The 20,290-nt window shown below is 48.3% G+C and overlaps 1 protein-coding gene across 1 annotated transcript; it reads right to left on the minus strand.

Annotated features, from left to right (window-relative positions):
* Positions 1-428: 428 nt before the first annotated feature.
* Positions 429-19,974, minus strand: LOC130024892 (zinc finger protein 883-like). The gene is made up of 5 exons (XM_056115713.1): positions 19,805-19,974; positions 15,499-15,645; positions 4,350-4,476; positions 4,019-4,108; positions 429-2,643 (listed from the first exon to the last, which is right to left on the minus strand). The coding sequence occupies exons 2-5, from the start codon at positions 15,511-15,513 to the stop codon at positions 1,133-1,135; spliced, it is 1,743 nt and encodes a 580-aa protein (XP_055971688.1). The 5' UTR covers positions 15,514-15,645; positions 19,805-19,974; the 3' UTR covers positions 429-1,132.
* Between the last annotated feature and the right edge of the window lie 316 nt (positions 19,975-20,290).

Here is a 20,290-nt window from a genome sequence, read left to right on the forward strand (position 1 = left end):
GGAGGTGCTCAAGGGACTATGTGGTGCTGGGGATTGAACACAAGCCTCCAGCACACAATGAGTGTGCTAAATCCATTAAGGTATATCTATTACCTGCACAATTTTTTTTTGCTTTGGGGCCACTTAGCAGTGCTCAGGGTTTACTCAGAGCTCTTCACTCAGGGATCACTCCTGGCATTCCTTGGAGTCCATCTAGGATGTGGGGGATTGAACCTAGGTTGGTGCTGTGCAATGAAAGCATCTTACCCCTGCACTAGCTCTCCCTGGCCCCATCATGTTAAATTATAACCATGGAGTACATCTTACGTTCCTTTGGAGACTGATTTACCAACTTGCATGAGTTAGTAGGAAGAAATACTGCATTGTATATATATATATATATATATATATATTTCCTAACCAAAATGAACAATAAATACACAGATAAACACAGTATATTGTAATACTGTAATGGCAGTCAAACCACTTCTAACACAATATAAAAAAAAAGAAAATGTATAAAGACCATCGCCACAAAAGTCTCTCCATGGGTCTGCAATAGAAGGTGAACTCTAATGTCAAAACATTTATTTTGAGAGATGGAATCACTATGTACAGCTTATGAATCCTACTGAAGTTATTTTAAGATGAAATATTCCTTAAAATATGATAGCTTCAAATATATAATAGAGAGGAATAAAATGATAAGAGTTGGTACAAAAAAGGAGAAAGTTATCAACCCTCAAAAAGAAATACAATAAAAAGCACACATACATATATGTATATATGTAAAATAATAAAATGCATTAACACTTAAATGAAACAATTAGAAGTGAATATCCTAGAAAAAACTAGAGGGGAAGAAGCCTTTTGAATTGGGCTATTTTTTTTTCAAATACAGAATAGAAATAAAGAAGCAAGAAGTTCTATATAGCAAAGGGAGGTGGAAAGGGAAGCCCAGCTGAAAAGAGTTTTGGTGAAAACATGCTCTGTTTATGCAATCTCATTTAAAACCCCTGTGTTAATTACTCGGTCTTTTGAGAATTAACTTCTGGGTGAAAGTGTTTCTTACATTCATAGGGTTTCTCTCCTGTGCGATTTGTCTGATGTGCATGATGGAAAACTTCCATAAGAAGTTTCTCAACATTAAGACTCACACGGTTTTCTCTACTTTGTGACTCCTTCGATGCACAGTCAGGTATGAATTACAGGAGAATGTTCTCCGGCATTCTGTACATTCATACGGTCTCTCTCCTGTGTGAATTCTCTGGTGCACAATAAGGTCTGACTTCCAGGAAAACGCTTTTCCACATTCTTGACACTGATAGGGTTTTTCTCCTGCATGGATTCTCTGATGTATGTTGAGGTATGCCTTACAGGAGAACGTTTTCCTACATACTTTACACTCATAGGGCTTCTCTCCTGTGTGAATTCGCTGGTGTACAATGTAGTTGGATTTCCCTGTGAAGGTTTTCCTACACTCCTTGCACTCAAAGGGTTTCTCCCCTGTGTGTGTTCTGTTATGCGCAATGAGGGATGATTTCCGGGAGAAAGTTTTGCTACATTCTTTGCATTCATAGGGTTTCTCCCCTGTGTGAATTCGCTGATGTACAGTGAGGTCAGACTTCCGGTAGAAAGCTTTCCTACATTCTGTACACTCATAGGGTTTCTCTCCTGTGTGTGCTCTATGATGTAAAATCAGCCCTTTCTTCCAGGAGAAAGCTTTCCTACACACTTTGCATTCATAGGGTTTCTCTCCCGTGTGGATCCTCTGGTGAACAGTGAGGTACGCCTTACAGGTGAAAGTTTTCCTACACTCAGTGCACTCGAATGGTTTCTCTCCTGTGTGAATTCTCCGGTGCACACTGAGGTAGGACTTGGAGAAGAAAGTTTTCCCACACTCGTTACATTCATAACGTTTATCACTGGTGTGAAATCTCTGGTGTACAGAGAGAGCTGAATTTGAAGAGAAAGTTTTCCCACATACTTTACATAGATACGGTCTCTCTCCCGTGTGAGCTCTGAGATGTAAAATAAGCCCTTTCTTCCAGGAGAAAGTTTTACTACACTCTTTGCACTCATAGGGTTTCTCTCCTGTGTGAATTCTCTGGTGGACCGTGAGGTCTGACTTCCGGTAGAAAGTCTTGCTACACTCTTTGCACTCATAGGGCTTCTCACCTGTGTGAATTCTCTGGTGCTGAAGGAGTCCTCGTCTCTGGGATAAAGTTTTCCCACATTCTGAACATATGTACTTAACTTTCTCCCTCATGTGTGTGCGTTGATGTCTGTTGAGGGTTGAAAACTGACTGGTCTTTTGACATTCGTGAGGTTCTACACCTGTGTGTATCTCTGGATACTCAGGGAGAGTAAAAATATTATTGTAGATAGTCGTGTGAACCTCATGGTTCTGTACAGGATACAACTCATCAGGGTCAATGGTCAGAAACATGTTCTCACATACATTATACGCCTCAGGCATGAGGACAGGACAGTTTCCATTATTGATCATTGGTTTTGGAACATAGATCGAGCTAAAATCAAAAGCATTTTCAAAGACCATTCTATCCTCTATCGCTGTTTTCCTGTCAGTGATGATACTTGGCCAAAAGTGCCTATATTGATTTTCCTGGTTGTTCTCGATCATGTCATTCACACGGTGAAAATCTAAAACCAGACAGAAAAAAAATCATGTTATAAGCATGAAACATTCTTGTGGAGTTAGAGTGTAAATATAAAGAAGTATCCTCATTCCAAGTAAATGTGTATTAATTTATTTTTTTGAATTTTGGGTCCCACCTGGAGTGCTCACGATTTACCTCAGGATATGTGGGGCTAGTGACTGAACCCGGGTCAGTCCTGTGCCAGGCAAGAGTCCTACTTGCTATACTATTGCTCTAGCCAGGTACTCACAATTTCTTATGTTGTGTTTTATAGTACCAGCCCAAAACCTCTTTTTCTGTCCTTAAGATAATCATCCCAAGTCACCACTTTATCAACACAAAAGTTAACGATTTTGGCCTCCCCGCTGTGTTGCTGATGCTCAGCTTCAGGTGTGATTGGACCAAGAATTATGTGTCTCTACATTCAACAGTCATCTTTAACTTCATCAATTAATGCCCCGAGAGCACTTTTCTGAGCATGTTCCCAATGGTACTCCTGAGAGTTTTTCTATTTTGTTTTTATTTCTGTTTTTCTTTGTTTTGAGGCTATACGTAATGGTGCTCAGGGGCGACTCCTGGCTCTGCACTCAGCAATCATTCCTGGCGGGTTCTGGGGAAGCATAAGGGATGCTGGGGATGGAGCTCAGGTCAGCCACATGCAAGGTTGACCTGAGCCTCACTCACTGCACCATCTCTCCAGGTCCCTGAGAATTTCTCTGTTTACCTAAAATAATTCCTTTCAGCTTTCTTTCTCTCTTGGTGAAAACTTTTTGAGATTTCGCTATGTTCATTTGTTTCATTTCTCTCTATATATACAAACAACTGCTTATGGGGATGTTTATTTTTATTCCTATTGAACCCAGAGCCATTTTATCAAAATGCCCCCATCAACATGTTACATGAGTAGGGGCTGGAGAGATAGTACCGCGAGTAAGGTACTTTTCTTGCATGTGCCTGACCTGGGTTTGATCCCCAACACTTTAGATGGTTCCCCTGAGCCTCACTAGGAGAAATCCCTGAGCTCAGAGCCAAGAATAAGCCCTGAGCATTGCTGGGCTGCTAGGTGTAGCTCCCAACAAAAAAAATGTTACATTAATTAATTTACAAACAATCCTTGAAAGAAAAGATTCTATGAGAACGAAGGACACTGTAATTGTGAAATTAGGGTTACTAAGGTAATAAAAGTTTGCAGAAGCTGGGTAGGCATTGCATTTGGAGAATCTACAGCCGTTAAGGAAGTCTGAGATTTTCAACTCAGAGCCAAAATTGAGGCTGAACAACACACGAGAACTTGCATTTGCAGTCACTTCTGCAGGGGAACAAAATGGTGACAACCAGCGGCCTTTGCCTGCTTCCCTGCCTGGTGTGGACCAACTGACCTGAGAGGCTCTGCTTCGGGGCATCGGCCACCCACGCCTCTGCTCTCTGCTCCAACTTGACGATCACTTCCGGTTTAGTGATGGATTGTCCTGCAGATGAGAAAATGCATATAGACACTTGGCCAAAGTGTCTTAGGGTCCTGTGATTGTAGAATGACCTCGGCACAGTTTTTAGGAGTTGGTTACTGAAGGGGCAACTTGAATGTCTGATTATAGTGGCCAACGGCCACATCCTTCTTGTCTGAAACCCCATAGCACTGACTTTGTTATTTAATTGGTCTATGAACTAAGTGGTATAAACCTCTGTAGGCAACACCAGAGTGTCACTCACCCAGTGACACCAGGTGACTGTAGGTCTCCAGCATCACATCCCGGTACAGGGTCCTCTGTGCCTCATCCAAGATCTGCCACTCTTCACAGGTGAAGGTCACAGCCAGATCCTCAAATACCACCATCCCCTGCAACGAATGACACACGACTCTTCAGCTAGTGGCACCAGCCTTGGTTAAAGGTGTCTGCAAATTTCCCTTTCTGGGAGGCTTCACTTTCTTTTTTTGGGCTTTTTTATGGGTCACACCTGGCAATGCTCAGAAATAGTACAGGGGCTAGAACATTTGCCTTCCACCGAGCCAGCCCAGGTGCAATCTCTGGCACCCCATCTGGTATCCCAGCCTGCCAGGAGTGATCCCTGAGCACAGATCAGAAGTAAGCCCTGAGCACAGCCAGGTATGGCCCCCAACCAAAAATAATTAAAAAAGAAAACAAGAAAAAGATTCTACCTTCGTATTTGTCGCAGAAAGAATCACTACAGTGACTCTCTCATACTTAAAAACTATTTACTGCTGTGAATAAAATTCTGCTATAAAAAGCAGGCGAAAGTAGGAACATGTACCTGTGAGATTGGGTTAGAAGATCAATGTTCTAAACAGTGACCACACACTGGAGTAAAAAAAAAAAGAAACAGGGCCAGAGAGACAGCACAGGGATTAAAGTGGCTGCCTTGGCCTTAGCCAACCGAGGTTCGATCCCTGGGACCCAGTATGGTCCCTGTGGGCCACCTGACCACAGAGCAAGGAATAAGCCCTGAGCAACACTGGGAGTGGCCTAATTCCCCATACCAAATAATGTTAAAATAAGTATTTAAGAAGTCAGAAATATAGTATAGCGGATAGGGCATTTGACTTGCATATAGCCTACCCGGGTTCAATCCCCAGCATCCCATAAGATCCCCCGAGCACCTCCAGGAGTAACCCGCCAAAAGTATTTTATTAAAAAGGTAACAAAGAACACTGTCTTATACATACATTAAATTTCACTGGAGACCCCCAAAAAATGTTCGATTCTTTCACTGTATCGCAGATTTTTTTTCCTGCTTTTTTTTTGTGGGGGGGCATACCCAGCAATGCTCAGGAGTTACTTCTGGCTCTGCACTTAAACCTGAAAGCTTTGTAACTGTTCTCATGATGATTCAATAAAAAATATAAAAATTTTTTAAAAAGGATCATTCCTGACGGGGTTCAGGGGACCCAGGAGATGCTGAGGATTGAACCTGGGTCAGTCACATGCAAGGCAAGTGCCCAACCTGCTGTACTATTGATTCGGCCCCTGAATCACAGATTTTTATGGTCTAATAAGGAAAAGCGAGCATGACAGGGCATAAAGAATGGCTGCCATGTTATAGGAAATGTCCCCAACCTCTCCTGTCAAAAGAGAGGGAGTGTTTTACACTCATTCTTGTTTCTCACTAGTTGGGGCTGTTCCTCAGTGCTTTGAGATGCTTGCCAGATATCTGATTCACATTTAGCTCACTCTTCTGCTAAGTGTTCTGCTTTTTGTTTTGTTTTGGGCCACACCCCAGTGAAGCCCAGGGAACCTTATGGGATGCTGGGATGGAACCCGGTCAGCCTCGTGCAAGGCAAGTGCTGTCTTATCGCTCCAGCCCACTGTTCTGCCTTTGTAATGAGAGATGAAGGCACCACACACATATTCATGAAACTGATAAGACACTTTATTTTTCAATTTCTTTTTGCTCTGTGGATCACACCTGGTGATGCTCAGGGGTTACTCCTGGCTCTGCATTCAGGAATTACTCCTGGCGGTGCTCAGGGGACCATATGGGATCTAACCCAGGTCGGCCATATGCAAGGCAAACGCCCTATCTGCTGTACTATCTATCGCTCCAGCCCGGAACACTTTAGCTTTTAAATATAATTTAATTTTTTTTTGGGTGTCACATCCAGTGTTCAAGGTTGACTCCTGCCTTTGTGCTCAGGGATCACTCAGGGAATCCTCTGGGTTGCTGGGACTTGAACCCGGTCCATGTAAGGAAAGTGTTCCTACTAAGACTCCAGGTGACTGCAGGTCTCTACCCACTGTACTATCTCTCTGGCCCTGATATACATTTTTTTAAAAATCATTTTTTATTAAAAACACTGATTTACAAAGTTGTTTGTTATACAGTTGTTTCAAGCATTTAGTGTTCCAGCACCACCAGTGTGACCTTCCCTCCAGCAGTATCCCCAGTTCCCCTCCCAATCCCAATCTGCCCACTTAGCACATAACAAGGTAAAAGGTAAAGGTAAAGGCCCTCCCGTTGATCGTCGATTTGCTCGAGTGGGCCCAGTAACGTCTCCATTGGAGACTTTGTTGTTACTGTGTCTGGCATATCGAATACTCTCGGTAGCTTGCCGGGCTCTCCAAGAGGGGCGGAGGAATCGAACTCGGGTCGGCCATGTTGGCCGTGTGTAAGGCGAACGCCCTACCCGCTGTGCTATCGCTCCAGCCCTGGAATAGGTAAGGCCTAGGTAAAAAAGGCCCTCCCATTGATCATCGATTTGCTCGAGCGGGCTCAGTAACGTCTCCATTGGAGACTTTGTTGTTACTGTGTCTGGCATATCGAATACGTCACGGGGAGCTTGCCAGGCCCTGCCGTGCGGGCGAGATACTCTCGGTAGCTTGCCGGGCTCCCGGAGAGGGGCGGAGAAATCGAACTCGGGTCGGCCATGTTGGCTGCGTGCAAGGCAAACGCCCTACCGCTGTGCTATCGCTCCAGCCCCAGGTAAGGCCTACATATGTAAATTAAAAAACTTTTCCCCCACACTTTGTAAACACTATGGTATACAAAGTTGTCCATGATGATTTGTTACAGGCATTCAATATTCCAACACCAATCCCATCACCACTATCTCCAATTTTCCCACCACCCCGTAAGTCTGCCCCCATAGCATGCTGATACTAATTTTTTTATATTGCTTGTCTGATACACAATGTTTTTTTCTTTTTGGGTCATACCTGGTGGTGCTCAGAGGACCATATGGGATGCTAGAGATGAATGAACCCAGGCTGGATGCGTGTAAGGCAAATGACCTACCCATTGTACTGTTGCTCCGACCCCAGATACACACTTTTGGTGCATATCTTGTGTGCGCACACACACACATATGGCTTAGTGCCTTATGTCACACCAGAACACTAGGTTATTCTTTGATTTTTTTGCTTACCAAATAGTCTTCAGGTGAACCCCTGCACACACTCAAGTGTATCCCTTTTGGCTGTGCTCGCCTCCAATAATGCAGAGTGTGGACACCACCAGGGCTGTCTCTGGGATTGGTCAGAGAGACACACCTGGCAGTGCTCAGGGTGCTGAACTATTTTAAGGATCCAATATGAAGCCTCATGGGGCCAGAGCAATAGCACAGTGGGTAGGGTGATTGTCTTGCACACAGTCAACCTGGGTTCGATTTCCAGCACCCCATAAGGCCTTCTGAGCACTGCCAGGAGTGATTCCTGAGCAAAGAGCTCGGAGTAATCCTTGAGCACCGCCAGGTATGCCTCCCCCCAAATAAAACAAAATGCAGTCTTGTACATGCACAACATTTGACTCCAGCCCTTGGGCTAGCTCCCTGACCTTCAGATCCCTCTGCTCTCTCTCTAATAATTGCACATGACACAATGTGCATACATGCATCCTAATTCTTTTAAAAAATTTTTTTTTAGTTTTTGAACCACACCTGACTATGCCCAGGGGTTACTCCTGATTCTCCACTCAGGAATCACTCCTGGCAGTGCTTGAGGGACCATATGAAATGCTGGGGATCGAACCCTGGTCAACCATGTGCAAAGCAAGCGCCTTACCAACCATACTATCACTCCAGCCCGCATCCTAATATTTTATCCTTATTCCTTGGGAGATCGTTGTTCTCCCCTAGAATAGCCATCTAAAACACCTAAGTTACAGGGCTGGAGCAAGACTACAGCGGGGAGGATTCTTGCCTTGCTCATGGCAGACCCGGTGCAATCCCTGGTCCTGCATAAGCTTCCCCAAGCCCACTGGGAGTGATTCCTGAGTGTAGAACCAGGAATAAGCCCTGAGCACAGCCAGTGGGGCCCCCAAACTAACCAACCAAACAAACAAACAAAAAACACACCATCACCACCACCACCACAAAACCAAAGAATACAGTCCCAATCAGAAAAAGGCAAAAGGATAATGAGAATTTGGCTTTCCCTTCTCTGAGAGGACAGCAGGCGAGGGACTTTATAATTAGGTTCTGTCTGCATGACTAGCTGGTTAGTTGCTGGCACAGTAAACAGAAATTAGGAAAATGGAAAAAGAATCTGAACACAAGAAAGATGTGATACTTTCTCTGTACACACACACGCGCACACACACACAAACTCACACACTCACACACACCCTCCCAGTGTATCTGAAAATACAGCTTTGAGGAGGACGTTATTTTATTTAATCTCACTGCTACTTGGTTTGGGACTAGGTAGTATTTAGAGTCAGTTCTTGGCTTATGGTCTTGGCGATGCACTTGGCGGCAATTCAGCGACCAGACAATACGTGGCACTGTGCCCGGCCTCCTGCATGCAAGGCATGCGCTCCAGCCCTTTTATCTCTCTCCATCCCAAGGATAATTTTAAATGTATCGTGAGAGCAGTGGCCCTTCACCAACTACATATAATGACAGAAGAGAGGGGCTGGAGCCATAGCGCAGCAGGGAGGGTATTTGTCTTGCACATTGGCCCACCCGGGTTCAGTCCCCAGCAGCCCATCTGGTCCCCTGTGCCTTGCCAAGGAGAGATACCGAGCACAGAGCCGGGGTAAGCCTGGAGCACAGCCAGATGTGGCCCCCAAATCACAACCGTAAAAAATGAAAGGAAGAAGGGAGCTATCTGAGAGCTGGCCTGCAGAGCTGAGCTTACCCTCCTGGCGGGGACAGGGAATGGGGTGTGGGCTGCGGGGACAGGAGACTGGGGGGTGGGCTAGGGGGAGTGACACTGGGACAATAGTGGAGAGGAGCCAACCTCGTGGGGAAGGCGGTGTTGAGAGTGCGAGCGTGATGTGCTGAGAAAACAGAATTGCAGCCAGCAGCTCTTGTTAGAAAAGAAAAGGAAATATTTTTTGACTATCCTGTTAGCAAATTATTGATAACAAGCAATATGAAAGAAATTATCGAGGGCCCGCTCTAGGGCAGGCTGAAGGGGTGGTTGGGAAAATTAGAGACAGTGGTGATGGGATTGGTGCTGGACTCCTGAATGCCTCTAACAAATCATCATGAACAACTCTGTAAACCACAACATTTATTTAAAGTGTAAGGGGAAAATTTACATAAGTAGGCCTTACCTATTCCATATAAACTCCAGAGTATATGAACGCAGAACTGCTTTTAAAGTGTTATTATTGACAGGTGAGACATGATTATTACCATAATGAGGTCCAAACATAAAATAAAATTTACTGTGATATATTTAGATTCTAGAGTTGAAAATGTATATATAAATAAGAATAAGCACTTTTTAAATATTGTATGAAATGGTTTTAATTCTCTTATTTACATAGGTCAAAATCATACAGTTCATTATAAGCTGACTCTTACTGATTTATTTTCTGATCATCCTATTTGCCATTTCTTAAAGTTTTGTTGGAATAAGTAGCACTGCACTGTAGCACTGTCCTGTTGTTCAACGATTTGCTCGAGCGGGCACCAGTAATGTCTCCATTGTGAGACTTGTTACTGTTTTTGGCATATTGAATACGTCATGGGTAGCTTACTAGGCTCTGCCGTGTGGGTGAGATACTCTCGGTAGCTTGCCAGGCTCTCCGAGAGGGGCAGAGGAATTGAACCCGGATCACCTGGTGCAAGGCAAACGCCCTACCTGCTGTGCTATCATTCCAGCCCTTGGAATAAGTAACATAAAGTAAACTTGTTATGTGCCTAAGGGGGCAGGTTGAGATTGGGAGGAAAATTGGGGATATTGGTGGAGAGAAAGTCACACTGGTGATGTTGGAACACTAAATGCTTTCATTAAGTTTCATTATCAAACAACTGTATGATAAACAACTGCAAATCATGGTATTTTAAATAAAAATCAATTAAAAAGTCAAATTGAAAAGGAAATGTCAAATAGAAATCATAGGAGCATCTTTTCCGACCACAAGGGTTATGACATTAGAAATCAACAACCAATACAAAATGGAACAATCATTTGCACACATGGAGATTAAACAACTCGTTTCTAAGTGGAGTGGGAGAAGAAATCGAGGAAAGGATTTCCTCTTATACGTGTAATAGTGATAGCGAAGCAGGGAAGTTAGAAAGAACACCAAATCTACCCTAGACCTGGCAAATTATGCACGTTAACATAGCAAAACGAGAAGTAGAGAGGAGAGAGAAAGATTTCCTGGGATTGAAATAACAAGGAGGGCCAGAGGAGAACACAGTGGGGAAGGGCGCTTGCTTTGCATGCTGCCTACCCCAGCTCATCCTGGAATCCTACATGGTCTCCCGAGAACTGCCAGGAGTGATCCCTTAAGCAGATCTAGGAGTCACCCCTGAGCATTGCCGGGTGTGGCCCCAAACAACAACAAAAAAGGAAGGAAGGAAGGAAGGAAGGAAGGAAGGAAGGAAGGAAGGAAGGAAGGAAGGAAGGAAGGACATGGAATTTAGCCGGGGACCAGAGTGAGTCTTTTTGTTTGTTTTTGTTTTTTGGGGTCTCACCAAGCGATGCTCAAGGGTTACTCCTTGCTCTGCACTCAGGAATTGCTCCTGGTGGTGCTCGGGGACCATATGGGATGCCCCAATCCACTGCATACAAGGCAAATGCCATCCCTGCTCTACTATTGCCCCAGTCACAAATTATAGATGTTTACATAGCACAGCAGGTAGGGCGTTCGCCTTACAAGCGGCCAACATGGCCGACCCGAGTTCGATTCCTCCGCCCCTCTCGGAGAGCCCGGCAAGCTACCGAGAGTATTCGATATGCCAGACACAGTAACAACAAAGTCTCCAATGGAGACGTTACTGGGCCCGCTCGAGCAAATCGACGATCAACGGGAGGGCCTTTACCTTTTACCTTTACCTTTACAGCAATCATCTAGAACTGGAGAGGTAATTCAGTGGGCAGGGTGCTTGCTTTGCACACAGCTGACCTGGGTTCAATCTCTGGAATCCTATACGGTCCCCTGAGCCCCTCCAGGAGTGATTCCTGAATGAAGAGCCAGAAGTAAGTCCTGAACACTGCCAGGGATGACCCCCAAACCAAAATAAATCAATAAAATGTACCACCTGATGTATATATGCATTATAAAAGAATTGCCACAAGCAACGAACATCTGGGTTGTGTACTTGTTTGGTAAGAAAACTAATGGTCAAATTATATAATATATTATTACTTTTAAAAATAGACTATTTAATCCATAGATTTATAGGCACCATCTTGTATATTACAGTCTTAAAATCTACTTGTCTTATGAGTGAAAGACTGTATCCTTCCACCAAACTCTCTCATTTTCTCATCCACTGCATTATTTTCCCATTCTTCTACTCTGCTTTTATGAGGTCAACTTTTTCATCATTTTCTTTTCTTTCCTTTTTTTCTTTTTTTGCTTTTTGGGTCACACCCGGCAATGCTCAGGGGGTTACTCCTGGCTCCGTACTCAGGAATTACTCCTGGCAGTGCCTGGGGGACCATATGGGATGCCAGGGATCGAACCCAGGTGGGTCACATGCAAGGCAAATGCCCTCCCCGCTACACTATCGCTCCGGCCCCATTTTCGTCATTTTCTATTGGCTTATTTACCTCATCAAAAATCCTTCCATGGCTGGAGAGACAGTGTGGTAGGGCGCTTGCCTTGTACATGGCCCACCTGAGTCTGATCTCAGGCATCACATAGGGTCCCCCAATCCTATCAGGAGTGATTTTAAGAGAGGAGTGATTTTGGCCACTTCTCTCTGGCTCCGCCAGAGCCAAGGAGGAAGCCTTGAGTACTGCTAAATGTGGCCAAAACTATAAAAATGAGGGCAGGGGGAGGGTAAGAACTGAGTTAGGGCATTAGAGATTGGAAAGTTGAATGGCAACTGACTGGAGGAAACATAATCCGGAGAGCCAGAGAGAAAGCACAGTGGGCAAGGGACCTGGGTTCAGTATCTGGCACCGTATATGATCCCCTGAGTACCACCAGGAATGATCCCTGAGTGCAGAGCCAGAAGTAAGCCTTGAGCATTGCCAGATATGGTCTAAAAGAAATAAAAAAAAAAAAAAGAAAAAAATGGAACACAATCCTGGGAAAGATACAGGTAAGATGAACTCTAGAGCAGGGTTTGGTCAACCTTTTGCTCATGACCTCTTTGGTTCTGGGTTTTGGTTTTGAGGCCACAGTCGACCATGCTCAGGGGTTACCTCTGGCTCTGTGCTCAGGAACCACTTCTGGTAGTGCTCAGGGGACCCTATGGGATCAAACCCAGAACAGCCGCTAGCAAGACAAGCGCCCTCCCCTCTGTGCTGTTGTTTCAGCTCCTCGTGACCTCTTTTCGCCAGAGAAACGCAACCTGGCTAAGTACCGCCAGAGATGCCCCAGTTTCATTCCGCATTTGACTTTGAATCAATGTTTGTTCACTGCAGGCTCAGAAACCTTTGAGAATTTCCAACTTTTGGCCGAAGCCCACATTCTGTTCTGCAACTCCAGATAGGGTTACAACCACAGTCTAAGAAGCAAGACTATACATGACAGATTTTAGAATATAAATATCCTAGGGCAGGCAGGCAGATTTGGATGCACCAGACTCCATTTGATCCCTCCACTCTGGTGCTGCATGAGTTCAGCAATGGGGGAGCCTGGTGGCCCATGAGCATCACCAGGACCTCAAGAGTGTCGCATCCGGGGCCAGAGAAATAGCACAACGGGTAAGGTCTGTGCCCTGTATGCTGCCAACCTGGGTTCGATCCCTGTCATCCCATATGGTACCTCGAGCACTGCCAGGAGTGATTCCTGAGTGCAGAACCGGGAATAAGCCCTGAGCATTGCTGGGTAAGACCCCAAAACAAAATAAACAGGTCTGCACCCTTGGGTCCATCATTGAACTGCCTGGTCTGCTGAATAACTTTCACTACCAGCAGTTCCTGGTCTCACTCACCACTGCTTGCGTGATTCTCAAAAAACAAACACCCAGGAGCCAGAGCAATAATAGAGTGGGGAGGGAGGGGGCTGGCCCTGCAAGTGGCAGACCTGGGTTCTATCCCGGATACCCGATATGGTCCCCCAAACATGGCCAACGGTAATTCCTGAGTGCAGAGTCAGGAGTAACCTGTGAGCATTGCTAGGTGTGGACAATGCTCCCCACCCCAAAAGTAGCACTGTAGCACTGTCCTCTCGTTGTTCACCGATTTGCTCGAGCGGGCCCAGTAACGTTTCCATTGTGAGACTTGTTACTGTGTTTGGTATATGGAATACGTCATGGGTAGCTTGCCAGGCTTTGCCACGCAGGCGAGATACTCTCGGTAGCTTGCCGGGCTCTCCGGGGGCAGAGGAACCAAACTCGGTTTGACTGAGTTGGCTGTGTGCAAGGCAAACGCCCTACCTGCTGTGCTATCGCCCCAAAAGTAAAAAAACAAAAACCATCTAAAAGCAGCAGAAAACGACCCCAACTAGTGAGAAACAATAATGAGTGAACCCCCCTCCCACTTTTGGGGGCGGTTTATGGGCCAGGCCTGGCTACACTCAGGGCTTAGTCTTGGCTCTATGCTCAGTGATCATTCCTGGCAGGCTCAGGGGAACCATATGTGGTGCCAGGGATGGAACCCTGATGGCTGTGTGCAAGAGAAGCGCCTCCTTTCTGTTCTGCCACCCTGGCCCCATTACATGGCTTCTTTTTCTTTTTCAACTTTTAAATTTAATTTTTAATAGAATCACAGTGAGATACACAGTTACAAAGTTGTTTATGATTAGATTTCAGCCATATAATGTTCCGACACCCGTCCCTTTACCAACACACATTTTCCACCACCAAAGTCTCCCGTTTCCCTTCCCCAACCCCATTCCCTATGGTACTCTTCTTACCGGCTATGCTATCTCACTAGGCACTTTCCCTCCGTCTCTCTGTCTCTGTCTCCCTCTCTCCCCCACCTTCCCTCCTTATGCGTCTTATAGGTTTATAATACAGATACTGAAAGGTTATCATGTATATCCCCTTACCTACTTTCAACACTCAGTTCTTGTCCAGTGTGATCATTTCCATCCATTATTGTCATACTGGTCCCTTCTCTATCTTACCTACCCTCCACCCCACACACACTTGTGGTAGATTCCAACTAGTCCATCTGGCCCGTTTTCCCTGGCATTAGATATTAGTCTCATACTACTTCTTTTTTTATATCCCACAAATGAAGGCTGTTATTCTATATCTGTCCCTCTCCTTCTGTTCTTCTGACTCATTTCATTCAGCATCAACATGCTCTCTTAAAGGTACACCCTGGTCCTGGAGACATCACAAAATTGGTGGAGGAGCATGTGGTTTGTATGTAGGAGGCCCTGGGTTAGATTTCTGAGCCTCAAAGGGACAACCCCAAACAAAGCACAGCTGGTATGGCCCAAAGCAAAATCAGACAGACAGACAGACAGACAGACAGACACACACACACACACACACACACACACGACAACATCTGTATAACTCTATGATGCTATTACCTGCTGGTAATCTCCATGCCAGCTTTTGGTTGTTCATATACATTTCCATGAAATGAAAAATTACTTATATCTACCTTTTTTGGGGGGGGTTGGGGGGTTGGGCAGGGTGCCAGGGATTGAACCTGGGTCACCCATGTGCAAGGCAAATGCCTCACTTGTTGTACTATCATTTTGACCCCTTTCCTTTTCCTTTAAAAAATTTCTTTGGAAATGGGGAGGGGAGTTTGGCCAAACAGGGCAGTATTCTGGGTCTACTCCTGGCTCGGTGCTCTGGACTGACCCCTGGGGGTCACGCAGGGAACTCACACAGTGTTGCAGATTTGAATCAGGGTTGTGGCCACCATAGTCACAAGGCAAGTGTCGGTCCTTCTGCACCACCTCCCTGGTCCCTACCCTACCTTTTCATTTTAACTTAGGAAACACTCAACAACCACCCCCCCAAAAAAACCCCCTACTCATTGTATGTCATGTAAAACAAATGAGGGAAAAAAACAAAGTAACTCACCCGAGATGTGTTCATGGTCTCTGCTCTTACACACGGAGAGCTCTGGAAGCAGAGCTGGGAGGGAAGCCGGGAACAGGCAGGAAAGGATACGTGTGGCTTCCTCCTCCTCCTCCTCCTCCTCCAATCCCGAGGCTTTCTACTCACTAACTGGAAAAGATGGAAGAGAGACTCCTGAGGGTGCTGGCATAGGACCCGCATGGATGAATTGGCAGAATTCGTGTATAATTTGGGCCAGAGCAATAGTATAGGGGGGAGAGCATCTGCCTTGCACATGGCCGACATGGGTTTGATCTCTGACATCCCATATGGTCTCCCAAGCACCGCCAGGTGTGACCCAAAAAGCCCAAGAAAAAAAAAACCCAAACAGAATACGTGTCTAATTTCATTTTAGTTAAAGAAAACACACAAGACTCACTGATTTTTTTTAATTTCTATGCCACACCCAGCAGTGCTCAGGGGTTACTCCTGGCTCTGCATGGCGGGACCCAATGGGATGCCGGGGATTGAACACAGGTCAGCTGCGTGCAGGGCAGGCACCCTTCCTGCTGTATTATCACTCCAGCTCTAATATTCAGTGATTGAGTAGCTGGCATGCAAAGCTACAAATGGATGCTTTATGGGCCACGCTCTGAGAAATTTAGTGTGGGGGTGGGGGGAAGGCTTTGGGGACACTTCTGACAACACGAGGCCTCACAGAGATGGCAGGGTGACTCTGACCTTGGGTCCAGCTGTGCCTGCAAAACCTTGGGGTTATTATATGTCATAGTGACACACTGTAGCACCAGGGGAAAACTCAGTGTTTTATTCAGTGCATTGCAAGTGCTCTCCCACCTGAGCGATCTCCTACACGTTGACTTTGAAAATGAACATCCTGGGGTGGGAGCAATAGCACTAGGGAAGGGCGTTTGCTTTGCAGGTGGCTGACCTGGGTTCAATCCCTCGCATCCCACAGGGTGCCCTGAACCCACCAGGAGTGATCTCTGAGCACAGACCCAGGAATAGGGCCTGAGCACAGTCAGGTATGATGCATGCCCCTCACCCCCAACGAAAGTTGAACACCCTTAAAAAACAGTGTTAAGTTATATTCCTGATCATCGCATTCCATATTAGTGGTTATTCTGGGACACCCGTACTTCTGGTTTTTATTTTTGAAGGGACACACCTGGTAGTGCCCACGACTTACTCTAGCTTTGTGCTGAGACAGCATTCCTGGCAGGCTCAGGGGACCATACAGGATGTCAGAGATCAAATCTGGGTCTGTCATATGCATGGCAAGCATCCTACCCACTGCACTATCTCTCCGGCCCCCACTCTTATAACTTTTACAGGCAGTTGACTTTGCTTTAGTTTCAACTTGAGTAATTGGTTAAGAGCACCTCTGTCAAGGAGTCCAATTTTCCCATTGTATGGGTGACAGTCGAGCAAAGAATTCTTGAGTCCGGAGAGACAGTACAACAGGTCATGTGTTTGCCTTGCATGTGGCCAACTTGGGTTCAATGCCCAGACGCCCAAGTCTGCCTGGAATGATCCCTGAGTGCAGAGCCTGAGCCTGAGTATGCCCTGAGCACAGTCAGTGTGTCAAAACACAAGCAAAAACCCACCAAAATCAAAACAAAAGAATTCTCAAAAAGGGACCTGAGCGATAGTACAGAGAGTAGGGCACTTGCCTTGCACAGGGCCAACCCCGGGTTCAATCTGTGGCATTCCATATGGTCCCCCTGCATGTAGAAGGATCACCAAACAACCCACCCCAACCCCGCAAGAAAAAGAATTCTAAAAAAAAATGTCCACTAAGTCAGAAACATTTGTTTTCATCATTAACTGCTGAAAACCCACAATCAACAGAAAAATAAGGGGTAAAAAAGGATAGGCACAGTTTCTGGCAAAATATCTATTTGTTCTAAAGCTTTTCTCCAACATGGTGCTGAGAACAAATGTGGCGCCAGGCCAGAGAAAGCACAGTGGGTAGGGCACTTGCCTTACACGTAGCCAACCCAGGCTGGATCCCCAGCACCCCATATGGTGTCCCCCTCCCACACGCCTCACATGGACGGGAGTAATTCCTGATGGCAGAGCCAGGTGTAAGGCCTGAGCACAGCTGGGTGTGGCCCAACCTCCCTCCCCTAACAAAGGAAAAGAGCAAATGTGGTTGAAACATGTGGCAAGGACACAGGACTGAGCCCCCTTTCTGCTTCATGAGAGCTACATTTTCCAAGGAAAACAGAGCTCTCATGCAGAAATGCCTCCTGTAACTCCGGGTCCCTCGAAAAGGAATTGTGTATAAAATTCTCTAAGGCAGAAAACACCCCAAATGCCACCTGCACACAGGGAGAAATGGTCACATGCCCTTACCAAGGAGTTCCCTTGGCATCACTTTGTGATGCCGCTATACAATGTGCTCACTTTACCATGACCCACCTAAACGTTCTACAGGGCATCACCTTCCCTTTTGGTGGAGCTGGAACGGAATGCGGTCACGGAGCGGAGCACCCACACTCCATCTCCCTACAAATTCCCTGGGCTGCCCTACAGGGCTCCAGGCTACGGGGAGCACCTTTCTGTCCCCTAAAGCACACCTTCTTTTTGGGGGACACACTGGGATTAGATGTCCCCTAAAGCACACCTTCGTTTTGGGGGGACACACCCAGGTGTCCCCTAAAGTACACCTTCTCTTTGGGGGGAACGCCCGGGATTAGGTGTCCTCTAAAGCACACCTTCTTTCTGGGGGGGGACACACAATCAGGACAAAACCTCTGCACTCAGGAATTACTCCTGGAGGTGCTCAGTGGACCCAACGGGGATGCCGGGGGTCAAATCCAGTCCGGCTGCCACCGGCTCTGCTACCTTCCCCGGAAATGTGACTGTCCCAGCTAAAGCCCTGAGTGCCAACCACTGCCTGAGTGGCATCAGTTCCATCTGCCACGGGTTAGACCACCTGACCCCCAGAGCGATTCCAATGCTGAGGAAACTTTAGCCTACTCCCTCCCTTTCAGAAAACAAGAATCACTAATTCTCCCTAGAAATCCGCCTTGTTTGGGCCAACCACCAGCAAGCGCCCCTCACGCCAAGCCACTGCCTGCAGGGGGCCGGCCTAGGTCCCTCCCCGGAACCCCAGGGGTCCCCGGAGCCCCCCCAGGAATGGACCCTAAACACAGAGCGGGAGTGAGCCTCGAGCACCCAAGGGCGTGCCCATAACAGAAAAACTCCAGGAAGCGCCCCTCAACTGCAGCTGACAGCATGACCCTCCCCACCCCCCACCGATCACTGGCGCCAGAGTGGGGTGACAGCGCCCCTTGGGGAAAACGCTCAGTGCCTCAGTTTCTCCCTGTCTCCGCCCCGCGTCCCCTAGCACATGGACCTTTCTTTCTCCTTTCTGGGCACACCCGGTGGTGCGGGACCATATGGGATGCGGGCCGGCGTCTCCCCGCTGGACCTCCACTCCGGTCCACACTGGACTCTGCCGTGGGGCCCTGGAGTCCTGCCCTCCTCATTCACCCCTGCACTCGTCTCCGCCACCCCCCCCCATTCTGCTCCCTTCAACGTGAGACCCCCGTGCCCCTCCCCCCGTGCTCCTCCCGCCCCTCCCCGTGTCCCCGAAGCCGAGGCCCCTCCTCCGACCTCACCCCACCGAGCGGGACCCCTCCCCAAACTTTCCCCCGCTGCCCACCCCGCACCCTGGACGTCCAGGCTCCGTTTCCAGCCCCCCGCTGCGCTCGGTTCTGCAGCAGGCGTGACTTCAGGGACACAATAAGCCGGTCCAGGGTGGACCGTCCGTCCCCCTGCAGGGCGGGGCGGGCTCTGGGGGCGGGCGCGGCGCTGGCGCGGGCCCAAAGGAGAGCCGGACCCCCGGGAAGGGAACCTCGGGAACAAAGGCCAGAGGAGAGCCGGGCCCGCACGCCGCGGACGGGGGTCGCAGGGGGACCGACCCCGCCGAGTGACCCGCCGCTGTCCCCTCCCGCGAGGGTCGCGCGCCCCCGCCCAGGACCTTGGGTCCGGGAACACGACGCAGCGAGTGCAGCCTGGGAAAGCAGGGGAGGGGCGCGGGATGGACCCCCCCTGTCCTGCAGAGCGCGACCCGTACCACCCGACGAACGTCCTGGTGCCCGCGCGGCGCCGGCCCGGGCGCGGGATCCGCAGGTGCTGCGGGGCAGGTTCGGGCCAGCCTCACGGAACCATCACTGCCCGGGATGGAGGCGGCCCCCGCCCGCCCCCCACCAGCCCGCGCGCCGCCGTCCTGGCCCCCCACTCTTTGTTCCCGAGCCGGGGCGCCCCGGCCTCGCCCCTGCACCCGGGACCCCTCGCCCACCTTTCTGCGTCCCCCGACCCGACGTCCGGCGGCCCGAGCTCTCCCCGCCGCCGCTCGGCGAACTTCAGCCAACAGTCCCGGGGAAGTCGGGAGCAGAATTTTCCAGCGGAAAAGAAAGCCGCGGGCGGTTCCGTCTGTGCGCGGAAGTAACCCGGATGACTTTGCGGGGTGCGGGGTGCGCGGCCTGCGGGCGGACTACAGCTCCCAGAAGCCCCCGCGTCCCGTCTTCCGGCCTTCCAGGGGGGGTTGTTCGCGGTGGTGCCTTCGCGTTCTGCGGCTCTTAGCCCCGTTGCCGGGCCCCGCCGGACTACAACTCCCAGAAGCCCCCGCGCCCCGCCTTCCGGCCTTCCAGGGGGATTTGTTCGTGGTGGTGCCTTCGCGTTGCTGCGGCCCTGAGCCCCCGTGCCGGACCCACCGGACTACAGTTCCCAGAAGCCCCCGCGCCTGCGCTCCGGCCTTGCAGGAGGGTTAGCGGTGGCGCGCTCT

This window comes from Sorex fumeus, unplaced genomic scaffold (genome assembly GCF_029834395.1).
Source record: "Sorex fumeus unplaced genomic scaffold, SorFum_2.1 ptg000029l, whole genome shotgun sequence".
In the NCBI taxonomy this organism is placed as follows: domain Eukaryota; kingdom Metazoa; phylum Chordata; class Mammalia; order Eulipotyphla; family Soricidae; genus Sorex; species Sorex fumeus.

Excerpts from the sequence above, each read along its gene's own strand:
- LOC130024892 (XM_056115713.1), bottom strand. Across the intron at positions 4,109-4,349 it reads CAGTCACCTGGTGTCACTGG|GACAATCCATCACTAAACCG; the intron begins GTGAGTGACACT and ends TCTCATCTGCAG. Across the intron at positions 2,644-4,018 it reads CCCGAAGCAGAGCCTCTCAG|ATTTTCACCGTGTGAATGAC; the intron begins GTCAGTTGGTCC and ends GTCTGGTTTTAG.